Source organism: Tursiops truncatus, chromosome X (assembly GCF_011762595.2).
Source record: "Tursiops truncatus isolate mTurTru1 chromosome X, mTurTru1.mat.Y, whole genome shotgun sequence".
Lineage (NCBI taxonomy): Eukaryota > Metazoa > Chordata > Mammalia > Artiodactyla > Delphinidae > Tursiops > Tursiops truncatus.
In genome coordinates this window covers 15273219-15296741 of record NC_047055.1, presented here as the reverse complement: position 1 = coordinate 15296741, position 23523 = coordinate 15273219, and the positions used below count along the sequence as shown (strand labels likewise).

The 23523-nt window shown below is 43.9% G+C and overlaps 1 protein-coding gene across 10 annotated transcripts in view; it reads left to right on the top strand.

Moving 5' to 3' along the window:
• Positions 1-9101: 9101 nt before the first annotated feature.
• INTS6L (integrator complex subunit 6 like) overlaps positions 9102-23523 on the top strand; it is a 51725-nt gene continuing 37303 nt past the window's right edge. For 4 of the 10 annotated variants that reach the window (XM_033849313.2, XM_033849316.2, XM_033849312.2 and 1 more), the window contains exons 1-2: positions 9111-9574; positions 9716-9793. In XM_033849313.2, the coding sequence (XP_033705204.1) occupies positions 9464-9574; positions 9716-9793 (189 nt within the window). In that variant the 5' untranslated portion in view covers positions 9111-9463. Of the gene's footprint in view, positions 9575-9715; positions 9794-23523 lie in introns of all 10 variants that reach the window. The other 6 variants (XM_019919051.3, XR_012329328.1, XM_019919050.3 and 3 more) reach the window with 6 other exon arrangements.

Sequence of the window (23523 nt, the reverse complement as noted above, 5' to 3'; positions counted from 1 at the left end):
GCATGCGGGATCTTCATTGTGGCATAGGGAATCTTTAGTTGCAGCATGCAGGATCTTTAGTTGTGGCATGTGAATTCTTAGTTGGGGCATGTGGGATCCAGTTCCCTGACCAGGGATTGAACCCAGGCCCCCTGCATTGGGAGTGTGGAGTCTTAGCCACTGGACCACCAGGGAAGTCCCTGGCCATCTCCTAGCATTGCTTCCACTGCATGCCATTGGCCAGTGCAGTCACAGCCCCCATCCCCAGATTCAAAGGCAGGAAGCATAGACCCCATCTCACAGTGGGAAGAATATTAGTAACATTATAAGATAAATACATAGATGTGGCCATCTTTGGACAATACAATCTCTCACACTCCATCATATCTTAAGGTGAATTAGACTATTAATGGCTCTAAGTAATGGATTATCACTTTCAGAGAGATTTGTATTTAGCTAAGGACCCCAGTAGTCCTCCATGGCTCAACCTAAGTGAATAAGTCATTGAAGGTGAGGAGGCTACCTCATTAAAAGTGGGAAGCATGATTCGAGGAAGAGTATTTTATCTTATTTTTTTGGAAAGACTTATTCTTTTTTTGTTTGCTTTTGTTTTTAAATATTTATTTATTTATTTATTTGGCTGCACCAGGTCTTAGTTACGGCCCACGAGATCTTTAGTTGCGCCATGCAGGCTCTTAGTTGTGCCATGTGGGATCTAGTTCCCTGACCAGGGATTGAACCCGTGCCCCCCGCATTGGGAGTGCAGAGTCTTAACCACTGGACCACCAGGGAAATCCCCGAGGAAGAGTATTTTAGTCTTTAATATAAAAGGCTCAATATAGAAAGACAACATAAAATTAAAAAGTCTCAAAGTCTTTAATATGGCACACAAGGTTGTCTATGATCTGGTTCTTGCCTAATTCTTAGATTTAATCTTCCAATTATTCCTTAACTCACACCTTAAATACAAAGTATGTCAAAATACCAGGTATGCCAAATTTCGAGAAGTTCATCAAACACACTATCCTAGGTCAGGTTCCCTGGAAGCAGAGCCTGGGAGAAGGATCCAGGTCCTTGCAACTTACTAAAGGAGAGCTCTCAGGAAGAAGGACAAGAGAGAGAGAGAGAGAGAGAGAGAGAGGCAGGGTAGTGCAGGGAATGGAGCTAAGCAAGAATGTGGCCTCATTTGGAGTCTAGCTTTGGCCAGATCCCTAAAGCTGTGAAGCACGAATGACACCACAAGGTGATCCCATTCTGAGGCAAGGGGGCTGTGTCATTGGCTGCAGGTTGGGGGAGGGGAGGCGGGCAGGCTCTGCCCACATGGCATGGAGCCTAACCTCTGGGCCCAGGCATCTCTCCCTCCTGAGGGGAATTTTCCAGAGCAGGGGGAGCAGCGGTGAGCCTCCAGCAGCTTGTGTTCACAAAAGGGGACGTGGGCTGGGCACCAGCAGGGGCCACCAGGCACAGTCACCTGTTTCAAGGCCTCAGAGCCTGGCTCATACTAGTCCTTTATCCTGGGATACAACTGCCTCTCCTTTTCTTCACTGATATCACCTCCTCCAGGACGCTTTCCATGATAACTAGCTGGCTACAGTTTACCCTTCTGGGCTTGAATAAAACCCTGTTACAACTATCTCTCTAGCTCAGCATTTATCACATTGTATTGAAAGTATCTGTTTACATAACCAGCCTCCCTCAGTGGAGGAGAAGCTCAGATGCACAGGAACCACGTCCTGCTCATCTTTTAGCCCCAGGCATTTAGCAGAGTGCCAAGCAGAGCAGGCCGAAGTACATATCCGGGTAACTGAACACCAGGTAAGTGACTTCCTAGGTGACGGTGCAAGGCCCTCCAGCTCTGCTATCAAGAGCTCTTCCGTCCCCACATAGTGGGGGGGGGATGGAAAACCTGTCAATATATTTGGAACAAATTAAGTGATTTATGACAAATAAACTAGCTGTAAAGGTTCTTGCTACACCTAAGTACAAATACAGTTCTACCATTGTTACATTTTAGAAGGTATGCGCTAACGTGGTTTAAATGCTGTCAATTAAAAAAAATAGCCTTAAGGAGAGGGAAGAATTATGAAATCTATGCCTTAGCAGGAATAGAAAAGTTTCTCTTTTTTATGAGTGGAAATAGCTTGGTGTAAGGGCTGTTGAAGAATTTTCCGCAACACTAATCCTCCCCAGAAGTTAAAAAAGAAACTAGAGGTATGTCATTGCCATGCGCTAACTAAGATGCAAAGGGCCTAAACCAAGGGAAAAGGAGTGAGATGAATTTGAGTTACACCTACAAGGTGAAAACTCCCCAGTACCTGATGGCCTGGTGGATGGGGGAGGGGCGGAGGGCTCCAGTTGGCTGTGGTTACTCCTTGTGTGTGACGTGCCCCCTGGAGCTCCACAGAAGGAGTGAGGATGCTCTTGCCTTGTGAGTTCCTCACTGAAGTCCCATACCACAGGGGACATGGGGCAGTGGCCTCAGGGCGGTGAGATAGAAGGAGGGGGGCATCACAGAAGATATGAAAGGAAAAGAGGGAGATTCCACGATTGCCACCCAGAGGCTCCTACCCCCTGACTGGTGACAAGAGGTTATCCAAGTGGCAAAACCCGCTGGGGAGCTTGTCTGGGGGCTGCTCTGGGCCAAGTTTCATCATCAGCTCTTTTTATTTTTAGCCTACGCCACCTCTCAGAGTAACCAGGTCTATAAATGTCCATACCACTTGCTGTGCCTGGGCCCAGGGCAGAAGGGAGCAGCTAAAAAGCCTTGTGCCAGGCCTTGTACTGGAAAATTCGCTGCCCTCGGTTGGCAGATGCCTGGATCTCTGGTGCCCCAGGTTACCTCCTGGGCCACTGCCCTCAGTTCTCTGGGCATCCCACCATAGCCATCACCCCTCACCAGCTCTCCTCCAATCAGGCTTCCTGAGCACAGGCCAAATCAATAGGTGTCAGGAGGCAGATCACAGCAAAGCCAGGTCCCACACAATCCCACAGGATGGGTTATCCAAGGCCAGTCTGTCAGGGAATAAGAGAGCGCTCTCCCAGGCCTGTGGTGCTGCCTGGAGCTGGTGGACTCCCTCCCACCCTCCTTTCTCTCTTCTGGCCCCTCTGCACCCTGCTGGCGAGCTGCTCCCATGCTGGGCTCCTTCAAATGTGTTCAGGCTCTCAGGCACCCCGCACACCCCTCTCATTCTGGTATTGCTCCTGCAGAGTCGGGGAGGGAAGCTTGGGCTCCGGCATTGGGCGGCTGACCACCTGAGCAACCTCAGTTTCCTCCCCTGGCAAAATGGGAAGAAAAATAATAGCCCTTACCTCTCAGGAAGGCTGCCCTGGTACATAGTGCTTAAGAAATGAAGCACTCACGACTCTAGTCAGAGGGGGGCAGCTTCTCCCCACTCGGAGACTTACTTTTACTTTTATACTTCACTCAGCCAGCTTGTGCCCTTGTGTGCAGGGCACTGGGCTTTTTTTTTTTTTTTTTTTTTTGCCACCGCACGGCATGTGGGATCCTTGTTCCCCAACCAGAGATGGAAGCCGTGTCCCCTGCACTGGAAACGCTGACTCTTAACCGCTGGATCACCAGGGAAGTCCCATTGGGTCTATCTTGTTCACTGATGTATATCTGCCTCTTGGAAAAACTCCCGGCACATAGCAGATGTTTAATAAACATTTGTTGAATGAACACACCCCACCCCCGCTCCAAATATGCATCTCTTCCTTTGTCGCCTGTGTCAGCGAGTGGACCCACAGTTTCCGCATTGCCGGATAAAATCCCAACTCCTCAGCAGGGCCTAGTAGGCCTTACATGACCTGATTCCTCTCACCCCCCCCGCCCCGCAAGCTCATCTCTAGCCACCTCTCTCCTCATCCTACTCTCCCCGCACCCCGCTCCCCTACACTCTAGCAATACAGAACTTTCTTTTTTCCATTGGTTTTCTTTCAATGTCTCTCACCATCTGACCACCTCACCATTGCCTGCCTAGAACATTCTCCCTCCTCGCCTGCCCCATTCCTTACCTCCTCGAGCCCTCCTTCACCAGGCTACTTCCTACATTTCCTGCAAGTCATATCCTTCAGGAAACCTTCTCTGTATGTCCTCCTGACCTCTCCAGCCCTTCTAGAATACACGTTCCTTCCACTGCTCCCAGAGCACTATGCATTTCCTCTCTCATAACACTTAATAAAACATTGCATCTACACTTTCGATTATTTTCCCCACTAGAATGTAATGTATGAGGCCATGGACTATATCTATTCTTTTATTTAATGCCTACACAGAGATAACTCTGTGCTAAGCACTTCTGTAAACTCTGTAAATATTAATTCATTTAATCCTCATAACAATCCTACGAGGTACTATTGTTACCGCCATTATACAGATGATGAAGCTGAGGCGGAGTTAAGTAACTTGCCCAAGGTCACAGAGCTAGTAAATGGCAGAGCTGGGATTCGAACCCCCAAATCCAAGTTCTTAAAACTGTTATAACGTGCTGTGTCCCTTGTTCACCAATATATTCTCATTGCCTGTCATATAGAAGGTCCACCCAAGGAATGTTTGAATAAAAGAAAGAATGGCTAAATGAATAAAGATTGTGGAAATAACACAGTCCTTTTTGGGACCAGTGGGAGGAAAAGACTGAGACAGAGATTAAGTCAGAGAAGTTGAAAGCAAATAGTCCAAAAGGGGTAAGGAAGATTCCAGGACAAGTGGCAGGTGATGAAAGGCAAGGTGGCGGGGGCAGGGGAAGCTCAGAAAGGCAAGTGACAAATGGCTCTACAGTCGACAAAGGAAAATATAGAACAGACCATTGGATTTGGCCAGGAGCTGGCCCCTGGGACCTCAGAGTAGTTTCCAAAGAGTGCTAGGGAGAGAAACCAGATTGCATGGCCTTGAGGAGGGAGTAGATGGTGGAATTTGGAATTTGGTAGGGGGTAGTGATCAGGTTAAGTAAGGTCTTTTTGTCAAGATGCGGTGATTAGGGCCTGCTTAAAGGCAAGAGGTAGCAAATCTTTGGCGAGTGAGAAATCAAAACAGCCCTCACCAAAACAGAGAGTCTGTTGTGTGGTGGTGGACCGCCCCAAGGCCAGCCACAAGAAATGGAAACATGCACAAAGCATGCTAACATTTGTTGTGAACAGAATGAAGGCCAGGAGAGCAGTGCTTGATAAGAATTCCTTCCTCAGAGATATCTGGTAACCTCAGACACGAGGTACAATAGAAAGGCCTGGAATGAGGGGCTATGGTGAAGTATTAAAGTGAATTGATTTAGAGGCTACGAGTGGAAGAAAAGCAAAAAAAAAAGAGTAGAGACATGAAGAGAAAAGAGGAAACTATTTTCAAAAGCTCAGGAGTTCAAAAAAGCAGGAGAAAACCAGAAAGAAGACAGGGACATTGGTGTAGGTCATAGAGCTGCGGCGAAAAAAGAATTCTGTTAACTGGCCAGAGGTGGCAGCGAAAGTGGGCCTGAAAGTTGGAAGCTGCAGGGGTTCTGCCTGGGGGCGGGGGCGCGGTCAGCTCCAGGGCTTGGTCTGAAGGGGCCTACTGGGCCCCAAATCCCAAAGACCCTGCATTCACAGGGACAGGGAGCTGCTGGGGTGGGGTGACAGGCAGGGCCGGGCACCCCGAGGAAAGGGGCACCTGGGAAGACGATGAAAGAAGGGCAGCCATAGCACATGCAACTGTTTCTTTCAACAACAATTGATTGAGCTGGTACTTGGCACCAGGCATTGGTTATAGGCTCAGCCTGCTCTCCAGGAGTTTACATTCCAACAGCAGCAAAGCCAAAGCACAAGTCAACCTATAACAAGGGGGGCGGCGCTGATATTCTGTAGCAGAGAAAGATGTAGAAAGGGCTCTGGGGGTCTTAGTGTTGGTGTGTGTCAAAGAAACGCATAAAAGTACCCACCCCAGCATAATGCAGGGTTTACTTTCCCCTAGGAAGTGAAGGAGAGGCTTCAGGCTAAGGGCTTGGAATTTGGTTTAATCTGAATAAACTCGTAAATCCACCAGATGGTTATTTCTTTTATTGGGGTATAGTTGATTTACCATGCTGTGTTCGTTTCAGGTGTACAACAAAGTGAATCAGTCATACATATACATATATCTACTCTTTTTTAGATTCTTTTCCCATATAGGCCATTATAGAGTATTGAGTTCCCTGTGCTATACAGTAGGTTCTTATTAGTTATCTATTTTATATATAATAGTGTGTATATGTCAATCCCAATCTCCCAATTTATCCCTCCCCCCGGTTATTTTTTGTATATTGTCACTTTTGTAGTTTATAATGAAGACGTGGCTGTTGTCCCACTGGAGCACTGGGTGACTAAGACTGTGCTTCCTTAGCATTTTTTGGAAAACTGTTTCAATAGTATTCACCTTGGAGGGTTTTTTTCTTTTTTCTTTTGGTAAGTTTGTAATTTGTATTTGGGATACTTTGTAATTTTTAACATAGCCTCTTTCCTGATTATAAAAGCAAAGCATACTCATTGTAAAAAGTTAGGGGAAAATTGTAAAGAAGATTTTAAAATGTCATCTTAAAATACTGTCTGTGAAGACATAGAGAACAGACTTGTGGTTGCCAAGGGGGGGGGATGGGAGAGGGATGGACTGGGAGTTTGGGGTTAGTAGATGCAAACTATTACGCATAGAATGGATAAACAGCAAGTTCCTACTGTATAGCACAGGGAACTATATTCAATATCCTGCAATAAACCATAATGGAAAAGAATAGGAAAATGAACATTTATATGTATAATTGAGTCACTTTGCTGTACAGCAGAAATTAACACAACATTGTAAATCAACTATACTTCAAAGAAATAAACAAACAAAGAAATAAATAAACACTGTGAACTGGGGAATATCACAGTCCATACACATTTATAATATATCATATACATAATACATAAATATTATTTATATGTTTATAATTAAATATCTTGATTATATTTATTATATAAATAAATATATGTTTGTTTATAAATATATGTGTGTGTATATATATAGCTCCTAATAGGAAATCTTGTATTTTTTCACCAAAGGATAGTCTAAACAAGCAGTCAACCCCATGCATGTGATCCAGTGGGCTGAAAGTGCTATATTATGACTTGGAGTTGACTTCAACAAAAACTGTGAATGAGGCAGAGTTTGTTTCCAGGTAATAATCTCATCCCCACCTAATGCGAGGCAGAATTCTTAGATGGTCCCCATGATCTCCCCTGCGTGATGTTATGTCCTGTGTAATCTTCTCTCCTTGAGGGAGTGTGGGTAAGATCTGTGACTTGCTTTTAGTCAATAGAATATGGCGAAGGTGACGGATGGCACTCTCATGATTAAGTTACATCATATAAGGCTCCATCTTAGAAGACTGCAGTGAGTGATTTTCCTGTTGGCCCTGAAGAAGCAAACAATCATACTGTGAACAACCTATGGGAGGGAGGTAAGTGCAGGTGGACCGGAGGGTGGCCTCCACCAAGCAGACAGCCACAAGGAAATGAATTCTGCCAACATCCATTCAGGATTCAGCTTCACCTTGGAATCTGATTCTCTCCCACTCACACCTCCAGATGAAAACACAGCCTGGCTGACACCTTGATTGTGGTCTTGTGAGACTAAGCAGAGAATCCAGCTACACCATGCCTAGACCCCTGACTCATGGCAACTGTGAGATAACAAATGTGTCTTTTTCATCCTTATTTCCCCATTAATTCCCACCAGCTGTATCCCAGATGGGTCTGAATTGTGCTATACATGTTAGTATCTCTGGCTGAATTTTTGTTCCCACCATTCCTTTCAATCCAGAATCCCTCCCTTCCTGCTAAGTGCCTCATCTAGGAAACCTTCTGAACTTCGAGACCACTGGACCATTGCTTCCACTGCATTTTTTTTTTTTTTTTTTGCCACACCACATGGCTTGTGGGGTTTTAGTGCCCTGACCAGGGATCGAACCCAGGCCCTCGGCAGTGAGAGCGTGGACTCCTAACCACTGGACCACCAGGAAATTCCCCCACTGCACTTTTTATTTGCACCACTTGTTTGTCCCTGATTCATACATTGCTATATGGCCTCTTCTGAAATCTTATTTTTATGAAAATGTTATTGAATATGGATTTTATATATATTACAAGGAACATATCAAATGAAGTTGTAAACTCACTGAAGTTCAGGATTCCACGCTGTGCACAGCATACTGCTGGGAATACACACCTCCATATTTAAAATTCGAGTTACATGAAGCAGTCAGCCAAGCGTGATTGGCCACTCATTGAGACTCTCCGTAGAGCCAGACCTGAGAACATCCCTCAGTGTTGTCGTCATCTCCCTGAGCTGCACTTTCCTTTACTGAAAATTGAACATAATGCCACCTACCACAATTATTTCAAAGACTAAATGAGACTAACGTGGGTGGCTGACACTTCATAGGTGCTCAATAAATGTGAGATGAATCAGAATCCAGGATGGCAAACCTTCCATGTGTAAAGGCTGCGCAGACACAACAGTGGGTGGAATTATCACAGGCAGGGCAATACTTCAAAGTGCTCAATGAAACTGAAGAAGCTTGTGCACACAAAAGGCCAGTTTAGGTAACTGTGTTTAAGTTTTAGTTTCCTTTCTCAGTAGATATACGCGGAATGCAAGGCCAGCGACCGACTTACAAACACTGATCAAGCGTGGGGAGGGATCTGAAGGAATGCGAGTAGGTCTTGCCAGGAAAGAAGTTTGCTGCTTCTGAAATGTTTTGGTCTTAGCCACTGGCAGGATTGATCGATTGCAGTTAGCAAAGCGTCTTCTGTACAGCCTGTCCAAGCATCTGTTTCTGTACCTCTGCACAACTGTTGCTCAAATTCACTCTTCCTTTCGAATTATCATCTTTGAAGAGCAAGAGAAAAGTCCATCCAAACCACCCTACGTATCTTAACAGCTTCCAAGTCCTTTAAAGGAGGGTCCTTAACATTTCCCCTTACCCCCTGCCTGGGTTCAAACTTCAACTCCCAGGGTTCGCCCAAGTCCCTCCCCTTGCCCTGTCATCTAATGAATATGCAAATAACATATAATTGGCAGCCAATGGCGTGGGTTCTGGTCACATGGTGCCCATGGTAGGTGAGCGGACAGAAGTTGTGTGTTGGTGAACAGAGACAGCTCTCAGTCTGGGGCGAGCGCTTCATTGAGCTTGGACCGATGCTCGGGCAATAGTCCCTGCGGCGGCAGCGGCGGCGGCGGCAGTAGTGGTGGCAGAAGAGAGGAAGGGGGAGGGCCCCGAGGGCTACACACGCTCACACTTTCAAGTTCCCTTGGAGGGAGAAGAGGTGGGGCTGCAGAAAGAGGAGGCCAGGAGCAGTTCCATCTGTCCCGTCCCGTCTCCCCCTCTTACTCTTGCTCCCTGCACCCTGGCTCTGCGAGAGTTGAGGGTTCGGGTGGCAGAACGCGGCAGTGAGGGCAAGAGGGCCAGGAGAGTGGGGACCGGAGCCAGGGGTACGGGGGAAGATGCCCATCCTGCTGTTCCTCATAGACACGTCCGCCTCTATGAACCAGCGCACTGACCTGGGCACCTCCTATTTGGACATTGCCAAAGGCGCTGTGGAGTTATTCTTGAAGGTAAAGGGAGGGGAGGGGAGAGATGGGGAGAGTTCCCTAGGGATGGGGGTGGTGGTGGATTTAGGTGCTTCTGTAACGTTGGTATCGCCCCCTCCTCCCCCCTTCCCTTCGCGGCCCCCTCCGTCATCCCTCGTCCCGCAGCTGCGCGCCCGGGACCCGGCCAGCCGCGGAGACAGGTACATGCTGGTCACCTACGACGAACCCCCGTACTGCATCAAGGTAAAAGGGCCATCCAGGGGGTGGGCCGGGCGGGAAGCGGGAGCCGGTCGGCCTGGGCAGCCGAGCCCCCCTGCCCCCGCCCGAGGCGGTCCTGCGTCGCCTGGCGGGGCGGGCGGGGCGAGGTGGGGGCGAGGGCGGGGGTGAGTGGCGCCTCCGCGGCTTCCGAGGAGCTGCGGCGCCGGGGGTCGGGGAGGGGGCCGGGGGAAGGGCGGCCCCGGGGAGAAAGCGCAGGAGAGCCGGGCCGGTGGCGGCGACGAGCGCAGCCGCCTCGGAAGATGGCGGACATTTTGCTTTTGTATGAGCCGGAGAGGGAGACCGAGGGCGCTGCTGAGATGGAAAGGAGGGAGGGGAGGGAGGAGAGGGGAAGGAGGGCCCGAGACCCGGAGGGAGGCTGCGGGCGGGCCCGCCCCTTCGGGGCGCACCGCGCGCGGTGGAGGCCGAAGGGCCGGACGGAGCCGGCGACTCCGCCCCGAGGTGCTGCGGGCTCGCGCGCGGGTTTTCCTGGAGCCCTGGCTCCGCCCCCGGCCCCTCCTTCCCCCCCTCCTCCCTTCCTTCGCCGCTTCTCCTCCCCCTCTTCCTCCAGCTCCCCTCCCCTTCCTGCTGAGAGCGTGGCAGAGCCGGCCGCCGGCCTTCAAAGATTAGACTACTGCTTTTGCGCTTCTGTGGTCTCTAACCCACCCCCACCCAATGGAAAATCAGTCCGCGGAGCCAGCCTCCCAACCCCCAGGCCCGGAGAAACTCTTTTTACTTCTTCTCCGGCATCGGTCCGGTTAAGCCCGGCTCTGTTACCTTAGCTACTGTTAGTGTTTCATTGGCGATTCCACCCAAGCCGCGACAGGGTGGGGCGGGGAGATGCAGAGTCTGAACCCGCGGGGACAGAGCTTTTTAGGGACCTGGCCTACCTACTGACATCATAAATTAGGTTTGTGTTAGTCACGTAGGGATTTGTCCAGGGAAAAGAAAGGAAGGAAGGGGAGGACTCGCTGAGCGCGGTTACAATAGTCAAATGCGATGACTTGATCCACAGGGTTCTGACCTACAGGAGAGAAGTAGGGAGCACTTCACCTCCCTACCCTTGTCCTAATGGTGAGGAGATAAAGAACTGCTTTGCCTGCAGTGGCCCGATAAAATAGAACTCAGACTATTAAAGCAACCTGCATAAGAGTCCTGCTTGCATATTGAAAATTTTAAAATACATCACCATAATCCTTGACGTCTTTCGCTAGATACCCTCTTTTTCTCAGAATTCTCTTAACAGGGTCGGGGAGGCACTGGATGTGTTGTAATCCGTTTTAGCCGAGTGAGGTGTTTGAAAGAATGGAACCTACCAAACTGAATAGTTGGCTATAGAGAGCGTTCCTTCAGAAATAAAACCAGAGAGGCTTTACTTTTGTAACTCGTAGCTTCGGTTAACAGTTTGATTAGTAGGTTCCCCTGAAAACCGGTCTGGTTTTGATGCTTTGTTTTCCGTTTTTGATTTATCTATTTAGAAAAATGGAGCAAGTAGACATCTTTAAGAATGCCATAAGCTTTTTAAACATGTCAGTTTCCTACAAGGGTGTGACCATTTTTTCCACATAGAAAAGCAGATGTTTGTCCATCCTAAGTATGAAAGTCTATACCCTTTGAGTACTAATACAGATAAGAACCCACCGTTTGTAGTGTGGCCATTTGAAATCCTCCTTAATTTGAAGTAGTTAAAAGGATAAACTACAAAGCAGTGTGCCTTTTTTTTCTTGAAAGGAATAACTTATTTAACATTTTCCTGAATGCCAAGACTCATAGTTTAAACATGATTTTTGATCTATAAAACTTTTATGGCAATATTTACAGAATCTTTGGAAAAGAAAAAGAAAGTCTGGCCACCTTCTTAACAACCATCATTACAGCTTTTTACCTAGCATTGTAATCATAATGTACATATTACTTTGAGTTCTGCCTTTTCCACCTATTTTGTCCTGTGAATTATTCCCGGTTGCCACATAGTCTTCATACTTAAAATTTTTAGTGGCTATGTAACTTATCCATGGTATTTTAGAGGCTCCAGATAGTTCTGTGAACAGAGGGGAAAAGTTGAATTTTGTTTTTAGTGGAAATTTCATCTGTCAGCTCTTTTTATCTTGCCATCTTCTACACTACATTTTTTCCTAAAGTAAAAAACCTTCTTCCAAGCTGACTTTGATCTTTCTCTTCTTATGCAGGGCAGGTGTGGGAAGATACTTTGTATAATACTTTCAGTTGCTAATCGTGAGTTATCTTCTTTAGTCTTCTCTAAAGTCATTCAGGTTTTTCCATTTTAATCTTACATGATAACTACACGTGCTAGGGAATGGTCAATGATCTTAATGATGTTCTTGTCATTTTGCTGTCTATACCTGAATTTCTAATGATATGCCATATATTTTTTTTTTAAACTATTTTTTTTTTTTTTTTTTTGGCGGGCCTCTCACTGTTGTGGCCTCTCCCGCTGCGGAGCACAGGCTCCAGACGCGCAGGCCCAGCGGCCATGGCCCACGGGCCCAGCCGCTCCACGGCATGTGGAATCCTCCCGGACCGGGGCACGAACCTGCGTCCCCTGCATCGGCAGGCTGACCCCCAACCACTGCGCCACCAGGGAAGCCCAGATATGCCATATTTTGGTAGCATTTTCTTTCTGTGAGTCCCTTTTGGTCACTCCCTGCTGCCCACCCCCGTCCCTCCCCTCAGCATGTGGTAACTATTTGTTCTTTTGCTTTTAGGATCTAGCCATTTTGGAAGGTCTGAAATTTTAGAACATTTGGTGAATTTTTCTTAAAATTTAGTCTAATCTTTCACTTGCTAATAGCTGGGAGCCATAAATGTCTGTTTTCTGTCATACTGATTATCAAATAGGTCTTTATTTGACTGTCAGCAGGCGTCTTAGTTGCTACTTGAAACTGCACTCTTCGCTAGGACCCTGAGGTCCTTTCAGCAAAGTGATGTTAGATAGGGTTTTATTTGTTAACTTGTTTTTCTGCAGAATAACGTGAAGTGTATTTTTGGATTTCTGTACAGTTGGAGGGCCATTGTTTATCTCTTGTCAAAGTAACTGCCTACTTATTTCTCAGGTCTTGGTTATATCCAACTCTAAACACTGCAAAACCAATTTTTTTTTCCTAGTAGAAGATTCAGTTCTGCTGGTGGCGTAACAGGCGTGAGTTGTGCATTTGGTTGGAAGGTTTTTTTCCTAATAGGCGTGGAACTATTCCCAGTATATCCACTTACAAGCTCTGACAATAAATCTTGTTGTGAAAAGTTACTGTGACTGGAATTCTTCACTAAAGTATACTGTTGAGCATGTGAATATAGTATTTCACCCAGGACTTAGTAGCTTCTTACTGCATACCCCTTAGGACATGGCTATGTGCTCTTTTAAAATTAGTCATACCTGTAACTTGCAGTCAGCTGGGCATGGATGGAATTAAGTTTGATTTGGGGAACCATATAAAAAGCATATGAAATGCAAGTATTTTGTGCTACATCTGTTTCAAGTGTTGCTTTGTAGACAGGTTTTATACATAGTGTCACAAATGTTAACACTACATTTATACAATGGTATCTTTAGTGTACACAGCTGGGATGAAGCCTTTTAATATTTTTAAATTTCCAGTGTATCCTTATAAGACTAATACATGGTTTTAAGAAGTGGGGTGGGGTTTTTTTTTTTCTTTTTCTTTTTTTGGTATAATAATTCTTAATAGTTTTGGCTGAGGTTCTGCTGTCTTGTATGTTTTGTTTTGCTATGAGTCATAATTTCCTTTTATTCAGTGAATAGCAGAGGTAAGCTTGTCGCTACTACTAACTCTGAGCAAATTGAGGGCACCAAGAAGAAAGTGAGCCGTGAGACTGGAGTAGATAATAAGTATTCAAAATGGTTTGATGTTTGAAGCTACTTTCTTAAAGCGATTTCTTTTTTATTGAAGGAAATGCTTTTTTTCTAAACATAAAACTGAGTCATTTTTCTAGAAATAGCTGAAACACATGTATAAATCATGTACAGACTTTTTTTTAATAAATAGGGAGAGTTGTTTCAAAGAAATATCCCAAGTCTGTAATTTGAAACAGAGAGCATTTGAAAAAGTGCAATTTTCCCTTGAGTGTTGCTTTTTCACATCCTGTAGCCAGCCTTGCTTACTGGTATCTGTGTGCCTTTGTCAACATGTATCAGCAAAAGGCAGTATTTTGGCTTACAGATCTAAGAAGTAAACCTATGCTCTTTAAATGATCTGTGTTCCAAGCATTTAGTGGTATTTTTAACTAAGGCTTAACTTTTTCATATGCCCATGAGTATATTTTATGGGGTTTATTTGGAAAAGGAGTGACTTTTAGGGGAGCCTTTCATTGTGGTTGGAAGCTAAGGAAGTGGTTTTGGGTGAAACAGTGGCAACGTGGCTGGTGAGAACAACTGGAGGCAATGGAAGGTGCATTGAAAACTCAAAATGCCACAAAAGTGGGGCATTGACTTTTATAATTAGTTGTTCCTCCCCTGATCTTGCTTCCTTTTCACCTTCCTCATTGGCCATTTGAAGCGTGTGATGATAGTAATTTTGAAATGAAAAAGGGGGAAAGAAATCATCAACAAAATGAAAAGGCAACCTGCTGAATGGGAGAAAATCTTGTCAAATTATATACCTGATAAGGCGTTAACATCCAAAATATGTACAGAACTCAGTACCAAAAAACTAAACAATCTGATTAAAAAATGGGCAGAGGATCTGAATAGACATTTTTTCAAGGAAGATATACAGATGGACAGCAGGTACATGAAAAGATGCTTAACATCACTAATCATCAGGAAAATGTAAATAAAACCACAATAATATCACCACAGGCCTGTTAGAATAGCTGTTAACAAAAACACAAGTAACAAGTGTTGGAAAGGATGTGGAGAAAAGGGAACTCTCCTCCACTGTTGGTGGGAATGTAAATTGGTGCAGCCACTATGGAAAACAGTATGGAGATCCCTCAAAAAATTAAAGATAGAACTAACGTATGATCCAGCAACTCCACTTCTGGGTACTTATCTGAAGAAAATGAAAGCATTAACTTGAAAAGATATAAGTACCCCCGTGTTCATTGCAGCTTATTTATAATAACCAAGATATGAAAACAACCTAGATGTCCATTGATGTATGAATAAAGAAAATGTGATATATGCATACAATGGAATATTATTCAGCCATAAAAAAGAAGGAAATCTTGCTATTTGTGCCAACACGGATGGACCTTGAGGGCATTATGTCAAGGGAAATAAGTCAGACAGAGAAAGACAAATACCATGTGATCTCACTTAAATGTGGAATCTAAACCAAAACAAAATGAAAACAAAACAAGCTCATAGATACAGAGAACAGATTGGTGGTTGCCAGAGGCAGGGGGTGGAGGGTGGTCAAAGTGGGTGAAGGGTGGCAAAAGGTACAAACTTCCAGGTATAAAATAAATAAGTCATGGGATGTAATGTACAGCATGGTGACCATAGTTAACACTGCTGTGTTGTATATTTGAAAGCTGCTAAGAGAGTAGATCTTAAAGGTTCTCATAAGAAAAAAGAAAAAATGTAATTTTGTGTGACAATGGATATTAACTAGCTTTTCTGTGGTGATCATTTTGCACTATATACAAATATCAAATCATTATGTTGAACACCTGAAACGAATACAATGTTATATATCAAGTAAACATATATACATACATACATAAAAAGTAAATGCTTCCAGACTTCTATCCAACCTGTGAATTAAATATAGTTTACTGGAAAGAATTTTAAGAATGAGGTACTCTGCCTGATAGCTCTTTTTCTTTATGTAAGAGTAGAAGGAGGAATTAGAACTTTAGTGAAAGCTTATATAGAGAACCCTCCATCGGTCATGTGTATACTACTATGTTTATCTGCACTTTTGTTTGTTTGTTGTTTTCTTTTGCAGCGAATAAAATATTTCTTGTTAAAAAAAAAGAAAGAAAAGGGGAGATTTGGGGGTAGAAGACTAGATCCCTGGTCAAGGGAGTAAGTGCTACTTTCACATTAGGTACCAGCTGGGAGATGACTAGGGAGTGCTGAGACAATTATGGAGTCCTGTCTGTTCTGTATCCTAAACCTGTCTTGTATCCATTCATTCTTATTTGCTCCTCCCTTGTTTCAACTTTCATCTGGACCATTGTTTCAGCAGCCACTCAGTTGGTCTCCCTCCTTCTGGTCTTGCTTGCCACTGATTCTTCACCCTCATCACCACTAGATTGCTGATTCTTAAAATAGAGTAAATTCAAAAGTCATTCCCCTACTAAAAATTCTTCAGGGACTCCCCATTATATTTCAGAATAAAATCCAAACTACTTAACCTGGTTTTGCCAACAGTGTCTCTCCACACTCTTCAGAGTCACTTGTCCAGACTCACTCTGCCTCTTGCTTCTGTGCCATTGCATATGTTGTTCCCTCTGCCTGGGACACACTGGTTGGCCTGACATGCCTCACTTCTTCATTCTACATTCTCAAAAGTCATCCTGCCCCTCTGCCCACCCCTACTCCAAACAGTGTAACAACTTCCACTATGATCCCTTAACCCTCTGTCTAGAACTTAACCCAGAAAATGCTTCCTGCTTCTTCCTGCAATCCCTTCCTCCCCTGAAGGTAGCCGTTGGTCTGACTTTTACCACCATTGTGGTGATATGACCAAAATGGTGTTTCTGGCAGATAAGTCTGACATTGGATTGCTACTATAGCAGTCTAGGCTTTCATATACCATGTGTTCATTCAGCACCCTCTGTGGACTGTACTATACTATACTTGGGGCCGAAGGTGACACCAGGAAAGACTTGGCCCAAGGGGAAACTGGAATAGTAAAAGATACGGTCCTAGCCCTCAAGGGTCTTGAGAAGAGTCATTGGAAAAAGGTGACTGGAGAATGTGGATTAAGATACGGGAGATGTCAAGAACAGTGGACTCTGAACCAACAGATTGCAGGTGAGGGAGGGAGAATTGACAGGACCCAGTGATGATTCAGTTTATCCAGTCAAGATTGCAACTAGTTAAGACTGGATCGCAAAAGGGCTTCGAAACCTACAAGCTAGAGTTTGTACATTTCTCCTGGAATGAAGAGCTATGAGGTGGATTTGAAGACAAATAGGATAAGGCTTGTTGTCTGTGTGCTTGCATGGTTATTATGCAGAAGCGTACGTTGAGGTGGGCTGGGGGAGATGAGAGAATGAGAGGTGGGGGAGATCTAAAATATGTAGTTGAAGTTGCCTAGTTTTGCATTAGTGCTGGCCACTTGAGAGCTTTTGACTTTGAGGTTAGGATGGGGGTAGGAAGGGTGGCAGAAGGGCAGGGCACACATAAGGAAAGGGCAAATATTGTCCTTTTCAGTTTGCCTTTGCTTCAGAAATATAACTAGAACTGTTCAGAAGACAGGGTTCTCAGTTTCACAGAGTGTTCCAAAATGGCAGCTGTTCCACGTCTCAGGGAGAAATGTGCTTTCCAGAGAAGGGCAGGACTGAAGGACCCTCTGAATGCGGGGAGGAGGGGACAGGGATGAAGAAGTGAACCAACCGGCTTAATTTAAGTACTTAAATGAAAAACTCTTTGTAAACATGGCTGTCAGTTCCCTTTTACTAAGAATGTAGATGAGAGATCCAGGCAGTCTCTTTGTGTGCCTATTGGAAGGTTGGAACACGCTATCTCCTGGATGCAGTGTTCTAAATGGTGATTAGGTTCCCAGACCTTCCTCCCCAGGAAAGCCTATTTAACCCTTCATGCCACTTAGCCACAGAACTATTGTGTTTGCTATTGTTTCTACTGGGAAATGGAGTTGGGTTTCCAAGGTGCTTTGTTAAAAACACATCCTTTCCCCCCCTTCTTCCTCACAACTCCAGGTGGACTAGTGGTCCCAGAGAGGGGTGGGTACACTCTAAGAGCTCCATCAAAGACGGTGAAGGGCTGAGGTGTCCGTGAGGGTAGGCATGGCTCTTCAAAATATACCAGTCACTCATGTCAGACTGGCTGTATTTGCGCCGTTCAGTACAGCATCCACTAGCCACGTGTGGTTATTGAGCCCTTGAATAGGTGGCTAGTTTGAATCAAGATGTGCTGTAAGTGTAAACTAAACACGGGATTTTGAAGATTTAGTACCAAAAGTATATAAAATATCTCATTAACAATTTTTATATTGACTACAAGTTTAGACAATACTTTTGATATATTAGATTAAATTAAATATATTATTAATCTCACTTGTTCCTATTTTTTAAATGTGGCTACATGAATATATAAAATTACTTATGTGGCTTTCACTATGTTTCTGTTGGACAACAGTGTTGGTCTCTATTTTTTCTTAACATATTTATGATGTTCATGTCCTAGAAATTGTTTCTGAAGGGGGATTCTCCCTCTCAAAGTTCTGTTTTAAGTGAGCACCTCCATAATGGAGTCATTTGTGCATGAGAGGTTATCATACAGTTCAGAGTTGATGGGTTGATAACCCTTGGCCCTGGGGTAAAAATATGAAAGCATCCCATTCTTGTTTGTATTGAAAGCCAGTTTGGTTGCTTAGACTTTTGGATACAGTTGGTGATCCAACTGGTTGGGTTAGAAGTTTTTTTCCTGGGCTAAGTAGAAAAGAATATATATGTGAACTCCTAATGTAACTACAGTAATTCAGAATTCTGTTTGTAATATGTGGTCACCAGTGGCACAAAATGTTCCATGCTTTTAGTGCTATTAGAAATATGTAACATATCCCTTATTAGATTTACATAGCTACTTGGCCTAAGAATTCCCAGGAACAGTATTCATCAAGAGAAGGAGGATAAAGGATAAATTCTTTAGCTTGGCATAGTGTAAAACCTAAGAAACAAAGAGGGGTTTGTATCACTGCTCTTGTTGAAGGGTTTCTTGAGGTTCCCTAGCAAGGCCCTTGTCTTATATCATGGGAAGTCATCAGTAGCATTAAAAGGAGGGGGGAGGTCCAAGTGGGGCCATGGGCGGGCTCCCATGATCATTACTTTCTCTAAGCTCAATCCTCCTAAGGGGGATTACAGGAGTGACAATGTTATTTTTTGTTACTGTAATGGCTCCTATTTAAGGAATAAATACCAATGTCTAATTCTGAGCCTCGGTGAGAGTACAGATACGTTGATGAATAGCATGTATATGATGTGGAACCATTTTGTAGCCCTAGTTTTAGATCCTCCTAAAACCTATCTTATAGTCAAAGGTGTTATCTGGCTTTTACAGATATGATTCGACTTATATCTACTTCCTTATAATAATGAACAATAATATAATAGCTTTCTAATAATAGCAGCTGACATTTTTGAATAATACTTATGTACAGGGCAATGTGCCAATGAATGTACAGTGCTTATTTCATTTATCTTCCCAACCAGCCTAAATCACAGGTACTATTATTATCCCCACTTAACAGATAAGGAAACTGGGGGCCAGAGAGGTTAAGTAACACAACTGAATAGTAACCCAGGTCTGTCTCTATTCCAAAGTCTTAAGTAATGAGCCACTTCACTTTCCCTGTCAATTATGGTAGAATATTCCTTTTAATAACTTCTCAGTGGTATTTTCTCATTATGGTATATGTCCTGGGATCATGCTATTATTTATCGTTGCTTTTGATAGGACAGTGTTTGATACTAGAGCAAGCACTCGATGAATGAAAATGACTACTGCCAGTGTTACCATTTTTATTATTTCTCTGATTCTTTGTAGGTGAATATCATGGTGCATTTGTTTGTGAATCACTTTGGTCTTTGATATCACAGTTATGCCCCTACTCAGGGAAAGAGATGGAGTTGTTGGGACTCTCAGTTGATGGAACTTGAGATAGCTGGGGAGTAGAGGTTGAGTACTGGGGCCTAGGCCGAGTAGGCCCCATGGGAGGAACGGTAGGCTTGAAAAAGCAACACGGTGGTTTTTGGCGATCTAATGGCCTTCAGAAACAGATACATCATCTTCACCCTGTCACTCTCCTGATAAATGTTTCTCTTATAGGGAAAAGAAAGACAGTCAATGTACTCCACAGTAGCCATTTAGTTTCCTTTAATCCACAGCCCGTGGGAGAGGCAGAAGCCATTTTGTTAAAGGCCTGAGCATGCCATACTGCCTTCGCCGAGTTTTCTCTCTCAACCTGTGCCTGATCTAATGGTCCGCTCCCCATTTCAGCCAGATCTCCCATTCTCCTCAAGCCACACCCCTGCCATAGGCAGATAACTTTTCCCCCCTTCCTGCTTAGTTAGGTTGGTAAGGGATGGATTTCAGAGGATTGGAGGTGCTGCCAACTTAGCCACTGGGGTCTTAACCAGAGAAAAGTTACATGAAGGCTTTTGTGCCAGATGTGCCAGATGTTCTCAGAAAAAGTAGAATTCTGTATCTTAAACCATATGTGCGTGATTATCTTAATATATATGTGCCTGTATCTTCAACCATATGCACCTACTCTTTCGTTAGTTATATCCTGCCCTGTTAAGTCGAATAGTTCACTAAACTTAGTACTAAGAACCAAACTCTGGACTTGAATGTTATTGAACAAGACATTTGTTTGTGTGAGTAAGGAGTAGTACTACTGAGGAAAGTAAATATAGTTTATTAAGGTCTTAGGATTTACTATATAGCTACTTGGGCTAATTTACTAATGTTTATTCTTTTTGTCCTTGCCTATATTTGAAACTGTTAATGCTTCTTCCTTCCAGAAACTTATCACCTCCTCCCTTCTGTTTCTCCACCCCTGTCTCTGATAATTCTTTCCCTATCTGCCAAATTCTTTCCCTTGCTGAATGCCTCCTACCTCATTCATGATTTCAAATATTCCTTCTACTCCCCAACTTCAGCTTCTTACCCGGGCATCGCTAGCTGACGACGGGACATCTCCACTTGCCTGTCTCTCCTGCCATCAGCTCATAGTTAGCATGTCAAACAGACCTGCTTATGGCTCTAAAACTATCCCGTCTTCTATATTCCCCATCTTTTTGTCACTCAGGATTGCACAGTGGACGTTATTCAGCTTTGATCCTGTCCTTCCATCTTCTTCTGAGGCCTATCCCTTTGCAATGTCCCTTACATATGTTCCTTCAACTCAATTTCTGCTGCCAGCACTTCAGTCCAGGTCCTGACTTCTGTGCTTTGGCCACTATAGCAACCTTCTTATGTAGTCTTCCAAGTGCTTCCCAAATTCCTACTCTCTACCCATACCAACTGCTAACTTTCTAAAAAAGGTGGTTTCATCATATCACTCCCCCGCTCATAAGCCTTCAGAGACTCCCCAGTGCCTATGGAATCAAGTCAAAATTGCTCAGTCTGCCATTCTGAGCTCTCTAGGACCTGCTCCATGTGTCTGTATAAACGTATTTCCCATCATTTCCCCACAGGAGCCCTGCCCTTCAGCCAGACCTCTCTCTTCCACCCCCTGAGTTTGTCTTCCCACTCCTGATGCCAACTCTTAGACCATCAGTTAACCAAAGGGAGAAGAGAGAGAGAGAGCCAGAGGGACCAGAGGCCTGGGGGAGGAGAGAAAATGAACTGAAAGCATGCCAGCAAGGGTGTGACTTGAGGGGGAGGATGTGACAGAAGGTGCTTTAAAAGCTGTTATAATGATGAGAAGTTGCAGGAGGAAGGGGGAGAGAGCTGGACTCTGACCTTTAGCGGTTGATTAGCCTGAACCAGACCAAGATGTTTTTATTTAAATTGGCCTCAAGATGCTGGGAAGCCCTGCCGTATATTTAACCAGTCCCTCTTTGCCTTTGTCCCTGTGGAAGGGAGCTAGACAGTGGATAATGGGATTCCAGGGAGAATATCTAGTCTTTAATACAGCCATGACATTGGAAAATTGGGGGTCCCTCCTGTTGTATGTCTTGTAGGAGAACGTGCAAGATGTTTGGAGCAAAGTGCTCCTTTTTCTTAAAAGTTTACATGGGTATAGACATTGTAAATTCCATTTCATAGTGAAGTTTTTGAGCTATATGTTAGAAGTCTATTTAAAGTCTTCCTAGGTACTTTCATAAAAATTAGATTTGAAAAAGTGGTCATAGGATAGCCTGTCTGGTAGCTACTGATTAGACACATGACCCTGGGCAAGTCACGTAACCTTTTACGGTGGCAGTTTTCTTATCTGTAAAATGAAGGGATTAGACTAGATTATTTCCACTATTCCTTCTGAAAAAAAGTCAGGAGAGAATTGTATAACTGAAAGGCAGGAAGTGGAATAATTCTGGCTGGGACGTCAGGGGGACTTCAGAATTGCTTTAATTTTTTTTTTTTTTTTTGGCTGCGCCGCATGCCATGCGGAACCTTAGTTCCCCGACCAGGGATCGAACCTGCGCCCCCTGAAGTGGAAGCGCGGAGTCTTAACCACTGGACCTGCAGGGAAGTCCCAAAATTGCTTTAAATTTTAGAAAACAGTTTCTGTAAGTGGTTAAAGTGCTGTATCACGTACCTACTGGTTAAATTGGTCACTCCATCTTATTGGTAAATGCCACTTCATCTTATTGGAGTCATTTCTGTTTGCTGCCAACAGTTTAATGTTTAGCACAGATTCCTAGCAATGGTTACCTCTGAATAGTGGTACTGACAATTTGGTGAAGAGATAGACTAACTTTGTATTTCTGTTGGGATTTTTAACAATGAACGTGCGTTACTTTTATAATGTAAAAAACAGCTCATAAAAAGTTTTTGAGAGAATTTTTTAAAAAGAATTAGTCTGGAGGAAAGAGATGCCGTAAGATCTTTAGAAAGTAAGGAATGGCCATTCTGCTCTCTCCTCTCTTCAACTCTTTCTGTAATGTTTGGGTGGCTTAGTCTCACTCCTGTCCTTGTGTATTTTCCAAGACCACTTTTGTTGATTTTTATCTTGTGTATGTGTTCATAAAAATATCTCCTATCAGAACCCCAAACCTAAGCAATTGAACATGTGCTCAGCACGATAGCGTTTTTTTTTTGTTTGTTTGGTTGGTTGGTTGATTTTTGTTTTTGTTTTTTTCTAATAATGAGTATTGGTCAGTAGCTACAGTTGAAATGGACTGGGAGTGAAAGAGGAAACTTAACATTTATATCTGACCGAGTTTGGTAAATTCTTTGCAGCCCTATGATATTTTCCTTTCAGTAACAGTTCAGTTGCCTCTTGGACAGAGGAGAAAATTTGGTTTCTACATGTTAGCATCCTCTGGTGAGATCAAATTTCTTTTGATCTTACGCTTTCACATGAACTCTGAGAGGTGTGCTACTTCATAATTTTATCTTAATTCCCTTGGGTAAGAATTGAAAAGTCATAAATGAAGTTTGCAGATATTTTAGACTAATCCTGATGATTGTTAATCCACTAAAAAAAAAACACCTTATCCTAGGTATCCTAAAGAGACACAAAATGGTGAACTTTGTGAGGGTGGAATCAAACTGAATCATGTCTTTGCCTGGTTTACTTAAAAATATGTGGTTATGAGAGTCTTTAACCATCTGCTGAAAAAACAATTCAGCAGGCCACAGACTGTCACATAAGTTTCTGCAATATATTAGGGGGTCAATTTCTAAGAATTTTTTTAAAAAGTAGAAGACTCAAGTAAGCTAGATTTCTTTTTTTGTGGTCTTGGCTGGTAGTATTTCCTGAAGCTTGTGGATGAAAATTGGTGGACTGAACCACAGAATGATAACATTCAGAGTTCTCTGGGAGAGAATTGATGTAATCAAATAAAATGGGCTTCGAGTATCTTAGCAAGTTCAG